The sequence below is a fragment of the Neolamprologus multifasciatus genome, chromosome 5, assembly GCF_963576455.1.
Source record: "Neolamprologus multifasciatus chromosome 5, fNeoMul1.2, whole genome shotgun sequence".
Classification (NCBI taxonomy): Eukaryota; Metazoa; Chordata; class Actinopteri; order Cichliformes; family Cichlidae; genus Neolamprologus; species Neolamprologus multifasciatus.
Window position 1 is genome coordinate 14,562,219 of NC_140443.1, and position 9,484 is coordinate 14,571,702.

Sequence of the window (9,484 nt, forward strand, 5' to 3'; positions counted from 1 at the left end):
TCTAAATACCGCTACACAGTTTGAAATCACCCGAAAGACTGTCAACAAACAAGCCAACCACAGTGCCCCACAGGGCTGAAACCCAACACTGCAGTTACAGTGTGTGTGCACAGAGTCTGCAGTTCATGTCTGTTGCTCTCCAAATAAAACTGCCTGTGCAGATTTACAGTTTTAAATGTTCCACTTTTCCAGTTTTTGTCTCTTAGCCTTTTGAAACTTATGCCCACCAATGGCACAAACCATGACTATGCTTAATGGGCCAAAGATGTCACTACAAAAAACAACAACAACGTACATCTATATACTTTTGAGCATCAAAGGGCAGGCAGACATCACTTCAGTAGAAAATTGCAAAACTGGGAGTTTTAAACTGAAATAATTAATAAAAGCACTGCAGTACAGAGGCATTACGTGAAGGCTGAGGTCACCGGACTACCTATGGCTGGGAGTTTTGCCTCTCGGCTCATCTATCTTCTCCACATCTGGACTTACAGACACTGGTGAGATTCAAGATCAGCTATAGTTTATATTCCTTATATAAAGGAGTTTCTTCCTCTGAGCTTAATTTAGCGAGCTAATGGTGAGTGCCGGATGAAACAAAACAGAAACCTGTTAAAGGGGTTCTCAACTCCCCTGCCCCAAAGATGTGAAGGCTGAGGGAAATTTCTGACCTGTTGTGACCTGTGAAGAGGTCTAGATTTTAAGACTGAACCACACACAGAGTTCAGTTTTATCCCTCAGATTCATGTACATCTTCTGATATATGTTCTTTGCGTCTCAGAAACCCTACACCATTACTAATATTCACACAAGGAAAGAGGGGAGAAAAAGAAAGAAAAGCAATCTGCTTCACAGAGAGGTGACAAAAAGAAAACGAGATCTTGAACATGAGATCTCCTGAGGCCCCAGGAGACCCAGTCATTCAGATTAGATGAGGTAATGTGCTGAGGTAATGCCGTGAAACACGCAGCATACAGCTCACCTCTTTGGGATGTGCTGACCTCCCCAGGTGATGGAGACGATGTATTTCCCAGGACTGCTGGGGTGATACTCGTAGGAGAACACCCCATCCTGACTGGAGAGCTGCCTCACTGGCTCCTCGACGCCCTCTGAAACCACACACACAGATAATGTGATATGTCGGCACATCGTGGAACGGGACAAACTTGTGTGCTGTAATATGAGGCTATATAAATAAAACAGAGTGAGTAACAAGCTTTTAAATCAGAGTTGAAATAGCAATGTGACATTTTGGAAAGCAAACATCCAGAAACATACAATGGAAACTGAGCCAGTGGATACAACATGAAGACTGGAAGTTATTTGTCTCTAAAGTCACAGACAAAAAAAAAAAGAAGTAGTCAGATCTATGTGGCGTAATGAGGACTGCAGTACCCCACAAACTGAGGCCTGATTCAAACATTTCCTATACTGTTTTCTATCATTCCAATCTTGACTTGACAGTAAATTACAACACGTCATCTCATCTGGTTCTTATGTGTGATTAAGATCAGACTACCAGCACTCAGAGTTCATCTTCCAACAGAGAAAGCATTAAAGTCCTTGTTAAGTTTTGTAATGTTGATTGTCATTTATGCTTAGAAATATCTACTTATATATGCTTAGAGTTTTATAATTAGTTTTAGATTGGTAGAGGTGTATAATCGATTGTGTAGTGATAGGATGTGTGATCCTTAATAGTCTGCAAAGGCTTGGTGCGCATTCCAGAGTGTTCTGGAATCCACACCTACATCCTGGGAGCATGGGAAGAGGTCGTACCTTCTCTTATTGTTTTACGGTAGGATTAACGTAGCAATATCTGTTTTAGTCTAAGTGCCTTTTGTTTAGATAAACTGCTGGACTTTACAGACCAGTAGGTTTAGGGAAGTCATTTATGGGGTCATACTCTGACCACCCCCCCCCCCACACACACACACACACAGTATCCTTTGTTCACATGTATACCTATGTAAGATGTTATGTTAATGACCCTATGCATATTCATGTAACCACAATAAAAGGAGTGCTATGGGGAACCTGGCTGAGAGTCTGACGGAGGTCAAGTGGTGGAACGACACTTGGCTCCAGGCAGGTCTCCCTCATGCATGAGTAACATGAAGAACTTTGCCTACTTTGTGTCTTGCTTTGCTGTGTAATTATATTGTCTTCAACGTTCCAGCGAATAGGTTTAAGCTACAAACCTATCAGTCCTGACCACACCAGGGGGCTTCATGGTGTAAAGTCACTAAACAGAAGATGGACAAAAACTGCAGTGTCTGTATGAAACTGGGCCAATGCGATTCTGAAGGTGGTTCTTTGTTATTAGGTCTGAGCTTGTTTCACTTCTCTTAAAAGCTTCTAAGATATTAACCGCACTCACTCGGTCCTTTGACTGTCACTTTCAGTTCTCCACTGCCAGCGTTCCTGGTGTCCACCTTGATATCACCGACCTGTTTGACCCTCAAACCTGACGGCTGGAGACCTCGACCTGTCGCCCTGCACGCTCCCGGCATGCAGGCTGCCAGTGAATGAGACAGCACAAGTAAACAGGTGATGACTCTTTCATTTAAAGGATTTAAGCTGTGCAATAGATAAATGGGAAAGGAAAAAAAAAAAAAAAAGTACTCACCAGGGCCCACGTCCACACTGAAGGGGCTCTTTGGGATTCCAACGCCTCCGAAGGTGACTGTGATTGTGTGCGGTCCACCCTGCGTGGGTCGGTAAGTGCAGCGGTACACGCTGTCGCCTTTATCCTCCATCATCACCTCCACAGTGTTCTGCCGGCCCTGAGGATCTTTGATCATGGCTGTCACGTCTCCTGTACCGGCACCTACAGTGACGATTTTTTTAATATCAGTGTTGATCTCCACAAAATCACCATCTCTGTATGTAGAAACATTTTAAAGAGTGATTTTTCTTCTTGTGTCCGACTGCTCTTACCTGCAGTGTAGATGTCAAAGTAAGTTGGTTTGTTGGCGATGTTGCCCACAGGTTCGACTCCCGGGCCTTTCACTGTGACTTTGGAAGCATCTCCAAGCGCTTTATCCACATTAACCTCAAAGGGACTTTTGGGAATCTCTTGGCCCGCAAACAACACAGTGACCTAGAACAATTTAAAAGGAAATTATCTAGATTCTGCTTTAAAAAATTCAATTAAAATAATAATAATCAATAACAATATCATAAAAACAACTCTGGTGTAATTTTAAAACTCTTTTCATTACACAGCAATGAGATTAAAAAAACAAAACTGGCATTAATTAATTTTTCCAATAAATCTGGTACTGCATTTTCCAATGAAATGGAATACAACTGAATAAATACGTAAATATTTTCTTGAAAGGTTAATTTCTTAATAAGAAATACATCGAACAAGAAATCTTCACTAGAGTAAAAAAAAAGTCCATGTTTTTCTGGACTTCTTCACTCAGTCTGAGTCGGAGAATAGAAAAACTTGACGTGGTGAAAATGAACACTTTCTAGGTAGGTGACAGTGTTTTCTAATTCCAAATATTTGACTAATACACTGCTTTTATCTGCTGGTCATTTATCTGTTGTTGAAACATAAGCAAATTAGCGTATTATCCAAGTTATAATTCCTAATTAAACATCTGCTGAGAGGAACAATAACCTTTAGGTTTTGTTTTTTTTTAATAAATACTTGCCCCACAATACACAGGAAGTGGGTTTCTTCTGTCCTGATTCAATTATAATAACGTGTTCACAGTCAAAACAAAGCCTACCTGGTGGGCTCCCATGACCTGAGGAATGTAGGTGACACTGTACGTCTTCTTGCCCTCGTTAAGCTCCGCATTCAGCTGATCGACACAAATGCAAGTGGATGTCATGCAAGTTTGAGGTAGTTAAAAGGGGGACCAATTATTAAAAGGAAGTAAAAGCATAAAGTATACACACAGGTCCACGAGTTTGGCGTTTGTGAAGTTAAACAGCTATAAACACAATTTCACTATTTTTTTCCCCTAAACTTTGGCTCTAGGTTGCCCAGCACAGTCCAAGAACAAAAATGCATATCCATAAAGCAAAATGTGTTTAGGCCTGTCATTAGATGCTACTCTATAATGGGGAGGTGGATTTTACCTCCTCTCTTGTGCCGTCTGGATGATCCAGGTAGACCGTGACCTGCCCCTGACCCGCGCTGAATGTGTCCACTGTGAAGACAGCAGGTCGCAGCACTCTGTTCCCTGTGGGCTCGATACCTGCAGAGGACGACAGTCAATTCAGGAACTTTAGAGATCAACAAGCGGCACATTTAATCCCAATCAAAACCTTCTGCACACATATTTGAACCACAAACACACATAGGATGGATTTACAGTGACATGAGTGATTAAGGGTTCTTCTATGTGCACTGTTTGATATACAGAGTCCAGCATCAGATTCTATAATGAGTGGGTGTACATTTACTAATCTGGACGTATTGTGTTTTAATTGAATTTCACATTTTGTCACAAACGGGTCTCCTTACTTTTCTCTTTCAGATTGTCCTTATTAACATGCTCTCTCGCTAGTTCGTCTCTGACAACAGATTAAAAGCTCAGCTGAAAGCATTCGAATACTGCAATTTTCAAATTCTAGACAAGAATCCTGTGAGGGAGCAGCTGCTGCAGCACACACAGACTGCTCCTGACATAATTATTCATTTTATTATTTCATAAATATTTAAATCTTTTGTCCTTTTGTTTTTCTAGCACAAGCCGTCAGTCTGTAGCTGCTGTGGGTGTGTTGGTGTCTGTGTTGCCTTGTTATTAATTTCCTGGTATTTCCTCCTCACTTACAGTCCAAGTTAAAGAACAAATGTTGACCTCACCACCTTGTGTTTGTGTGGATCAGATGTGAGTGCAGCCCATTGTTTAGATTATAGCTGCTTGTTTCCTCGCAGCGTGTCAAGTGCTCAAACAGTGAGAAAAACAAATTACTGAATCGGTAACCAGATGAACTCGAGTGTTTTCAGAAGTGTTAAAATCTTTATTTTGTGTTGCAAGTTTGTGCGCGTACCCGGTCCGTATGCGCGGGCCTTCTTGGGGTTGAGTTTGGGTTTGAGTGGAGCTCCGGGCTTCAGTTTGGCTTTGGGGAACTGGGACAGGTAGGTCATCACCGACTGTTCATCCGCACTGGGGTCGATGATTTCCTCTGGAGCGATCACCTGCAATCGCACAAACCGTTTACAGCTGATCCAAAATAAATAAACCCGACTGTCCCTAGAAGTCAGAACTTGGCTCTCAGTGTGAAGGCAGCTTTCCCTGAGCCCTCTGGTTTTGTAAACAGGAAAGCAGAGTCTGAGAGTGTGTGTTTATTTCTACCACCACACATCTCACATTAACATCTCCTGTTCTGTTTAGTTCTCGAGGATGTCATTCACATGTGCTTATCTGATGATGACTAACAGGATTTGTTTGTTTTTTTCCTGCTCAGACACAAGACTGGCATTAAAAGCTGAGAAACTCTGCACCATCTTCATAATTATGGCAATTTAACTGAAATAAACAAAATGAATTACATTTTTTGATATTTCCTATCGCAAGATAAACTGATACACATAACTCTGACAGATTGCCATTTCCACGTTAATCTGCAGTCATCTCTACATGATATGGTAGCTTCAGGATACAATCTTTTACCAAGTAATCAGTCAGAATCTGAAACTGCGCAACAACCACACAGGCAGTCAAACTAGATACAAGGGGAAAAAGCTAATAGACGAACATGTGATAGTCGAACGAGATTTTGACAAGGCGATAATCTGTTGTTGGTTTCACATTTCCTTCCAATTACAAACCATTTATGCACCAGAGCAGTAATGAGATCCGATGCTGGCGCTGCATGAGGAGATGTCACTTTTTTTAACCCAAATTTATTGAGCTGGCTTCATTTCAGGCATCTATACAGATGAGTCAAGTTCATTCACACCAAACTGGGAAAGCCATTTCCTTCTGCGCCAGGCCTTGTTCATGAGGGCATTGACATGTGGAAACAGGAAGGGGGGGGGGGGGGGCTATACTGCACCAAGGTTTGATGCATGCTGTTAAAAATATAATGAAGCATTAATATTTCCTTTCATTGGAACCAAAAGTCACTAACCTGGAAAATGGAGCTCATTGTTTGGATCGTGTGTGTGTAAACAGGATGTACACACAGTCTATGCTGAATAAACACACACAGCCAATGGTGGATGCATAAATTAAACATGGGCAATGTTTCAAGTAATGATGTCAGTGTGTAGAAGTAACCTCTGTCAAAACCTCAAGTTTCATGCTGTTTTTTTTCTACTCTTGGATCTGTATGAGGAAGAGGCAGACACCTGCAGCCAATCAGGAGAAGAGCACCAACAATATTATTTTGGACTGAATGATGCAAAGCTATTCTAGTAGCTTTAAAACAGATTAAGGAAAACTCAGAGTTGAGATTTTCCATGAACTTGACTCCTCACTAAAACTGCTGAGTGTTTATGGGGAAAATGTCCCAATGTTTAAAGTATGAAGCCTGAACTTTTGGTTCACAGGGGTTACTTTTACACCCCTTACATCACAATTTGAAACGCTGGTGTAATGGTGTTTGCTCACATTAAATATGCAACTACTTCATCTATATCGAAATGCAAACAGACTACTTTGGTCTGATATTCTGGCTCAGTCGCTTCAGACACAGAAGCATTAGTGATGACTTCAGGTGGAAATGTGGATGTGAATGAACTCCGACGCCGTGCTTCTTTGTGTTTTCGTTTACTCTCTAAAGACTTCTGTTTGAGTGTCAGGTGACTGGAGGTGAAACAGGAAAAACACAAATCAAGCATCAACCATTTTCTTTCCTTAAGATTAAAAATGAGGCTGCAGAGAGAAAAGTATTTTGTTATTCTCAAACAAACATCTAAAACACCAAGTACCCACTTCCAAAAAGATGAAGACACTTTCCTAATCACTTCTTGTGAAGTTTCTTCATTACAGAAACGTTACAGCTGTTAAACTCTAGGCTTGCATTGCCTCAACCTCAGCCAAGCTTGTGTTGAAAATGAAAAAGCTTCCTGTGTTGCAGTAAAAATCAGGAAAATAATAATCTGATCATGTTCCTGACCTCTGACCTCTGGCAGCAGCTCACAGAAGAGCAGATTCTGCCTTAATTGGGCTGCGTGACACAAATTGAATGGCGTTGTAAGAACTGCATCCATTGTGATCTGCTTGTTTACACTAAAAGCCTCTCTTGCATTCCTCACACTTGGTTGCTAAAGCAAGCAAAGTGTTTGACTTGAAAAGCCAACTAAAGCTAGAGGAAAAAAAAGTGTAACAGTGAGTGTCTGAGGTGGAGACAAAAATTCTAGCACTAAATGACGTCACCTGAATTTTTAATGTCACTGAAAATGCTTTAAAGGTTAATTTAAAGGTCAGAGCAGTGACGGCAAACAATGGAGGGAAACCAACCTGCGGGATGCCCAGCCAGTCATCAGCCAGCTGCATGGCTTCGGTGGCATTCTCCACTGGTCTGACTGGATCCCAGGTCTCCCAGTCTGGACACAGGCCTGCAAACAACAGAAATAAAACAAGTAGTTTACATAGAGTTGGGCTTGTATTAGCAACACTTACATGTTGTACACAATAAGAAAACTCAACATTGTTCTTTGTTTAAAAAGTAATCTAAAAGACAGTGTTTATAATTCTGATGTTTTCAGTTTTTAGGAATCTCATTCATACAAACATGGAGCCTGGATTTCACTTCGATTTCACACACAGGGTAATTAAAAATACCAGTGTGGTTAAACTCCAAAGGTAACACATCCATGCTGTGAGAAAGACACTCTTACAGGCTTACTGCATGTTGTCATCGGGCCAAATAGTTCCAGCTTCACCCAAAAATGCCATCTGACGATACAGTGTAATTAATTTTTGCTAATGAAGTCCTGCACAGCCTGGAACAACAAGGTGTACCTGGTGCACAGCTGTCCACCAGTGCTCCCAGTACTTTGCCGTCCCTCCAGTCCTGGCTGAAGTTGGTGATTGGCAGATCGGGGACTTTGTGTTGGATCCAGCCCAGCAGACGCTGCTTGGGTGTCTTTGACTCTGCCTGAATACAAAAGCACATTGCAGTTAGCAAGCTCCTGAAGATGATAACTTTCCATTTACAGCCACAAAAACAAGTGATTTTTAAAAACCAAACCACAAGCTGGACATTACCTCTGCATCCTCGCCTTCCCAGACTGGCATGGAGATGGAGTAGTGTAGGATCAGAGTCCAGACCAGACCCAGGATCAGTTTCAGGTTCCCATCTACAATGGCTTTAGAGTCTGAAAGAAACAGGCAGACCTCCGGTCAGATTCAGATCAGTTATTTGCCCGTCCGTCACATCCCTCCGTTTGTCCTTTAATTAAATGTTTATTGGCTCATTTTTCCCCCTTTAGTGAGGTTTTGTGATTGTAATCCGTCTAACAAACTGTGCCAAAGTTATGGATGCAATTACAAGAACAAGTTACCACAGTGAGACTTGGATGGACTTAAAGTTAACTGGAGAGGAAACAAATCATGATCCAGGAATTTCTGTAGGGATAATTTAACATCGTAAGCCGGGACACATTTAACCCCATCTTCACACAAATATCACACACTGATCTGGGTCCAGATCCAGATCCTACTGTCATTAACCTCCAACGACCAACATTCATATTTACAACGTGTCCCACTTTCTTCTGCTGCCACACAGGACTGGATATTTCACGCGGCATGCTGCAGAATTTATTTCACAGAACTGTGCAACACTGAGCTTAGCTGCAGATCTGAAATGCAAGCCAGCGACAAACCTGCTCCTGACTTTCTGTGGCTGTAAACCTTTTCACCTCACAGTCTGAACAGAGCGCTGCTGGGTAACATTTCACATCAATCAGACCTTACTGTACCAGCTGGTACCACACACACAGCAACATGAGTTTATCTTCAGCTGCTGCACACAGAGTTCAGACCACAGCAGATAAAAATCATTTTATCCACAGTCTCTCATAACAGCAGCAAGTTGTTAAAGCAAGCGTGTGATATTTAAATGAAGGTTATATTTAAGTAAAAGGAACATGTTGGAGAAGACATGTTTATAATGGTGTATACATTTATAGTTAAAGCAAATGTAATTAATATTTTAAGTATTGGACTAAACATCTTCAAAGAGTGTATAATAGTTTGAGGTCAAACCTTTTGCCCATCATACTTTCCAGCCTCTCAAAGAAAGCCATATTAAGGTAAAGCTCAGGCTTAGACTGCTCTAGAAACCGTTTCAGACTTGATCTTTGAGTACTGGATCTGTGTGATGTCACTGAGAGCCCCCATTCCTAATATGCTCATCTAATCCAGCTGCTGTTCAACTCTTCTGCTTGAGAGGTGATGTTGGCTTAGATGGAGAGGAGAAAAAAAACCCATTTTGTTTCAGACTGAAGATGAACCGATATTGATAAAGATCATTTTGACTCCTACAAAGCCACTAGCAGAGATAA

General features: G+C 41.5%; 1 protein-coding gene across 5 annotated transcripts in view; it reads right to left on the reverse strand.

The window, feature by feature from the left end:
• Positions 1 to 9,484, reverse strand: part of flnba (filamin B a) — a 64,318-nt gene that overhangs the window by 28,553 nt on the left and 26,281 nt on the right. For 3 of the 5 annotated variants that reach the window (XM_085160533.1, XM_085160532.1, XM_085160531.1), the window contains exons 2-10: positions 8,184 to 8,293; positions 7,938 to 8,073; positions 7,434 to 7,531; positions 5,017 to 5,164; positions 4,099 to 4,217; positions 3,744 to 3,818; positions 2,941 to 3,103; positions 2,381 to 2,830; positions 983 to 1,109 (exon numbers count right to left, since the gene is read on the reverse strand). In XM_085160533.1, coding sequence (XP_085016659.1) covers positions 983 to 1,109; positions 2,381 to 2,830; positions 2,941 to 3,103; positions 3,744 to 3,818; positions 4,099 to 4,217; positions 5,017 to 5,164; positions 7,434 to 7,531; positions 7,938 to 8,073; positions 8,184 to 8,293 — 1,426 coding nt within the window. The remainder of the gene's footprint in view (positions 1 to 982; positions 1,110 to 2,380; positions 2,831 to 2,940; positions 3,104 to 3,743; positions 3,819 to 4,098; positions 4,218 to 5,016; positions 5,165 to 7,433; positions 7,532 to 7,937; positions 8,074 to 8,183; positions 8,294 to 9,484) is intronic. The other 2 variants (XM_085160536.1, XM_085160534.1) reach the window with 1 other exon arrangement.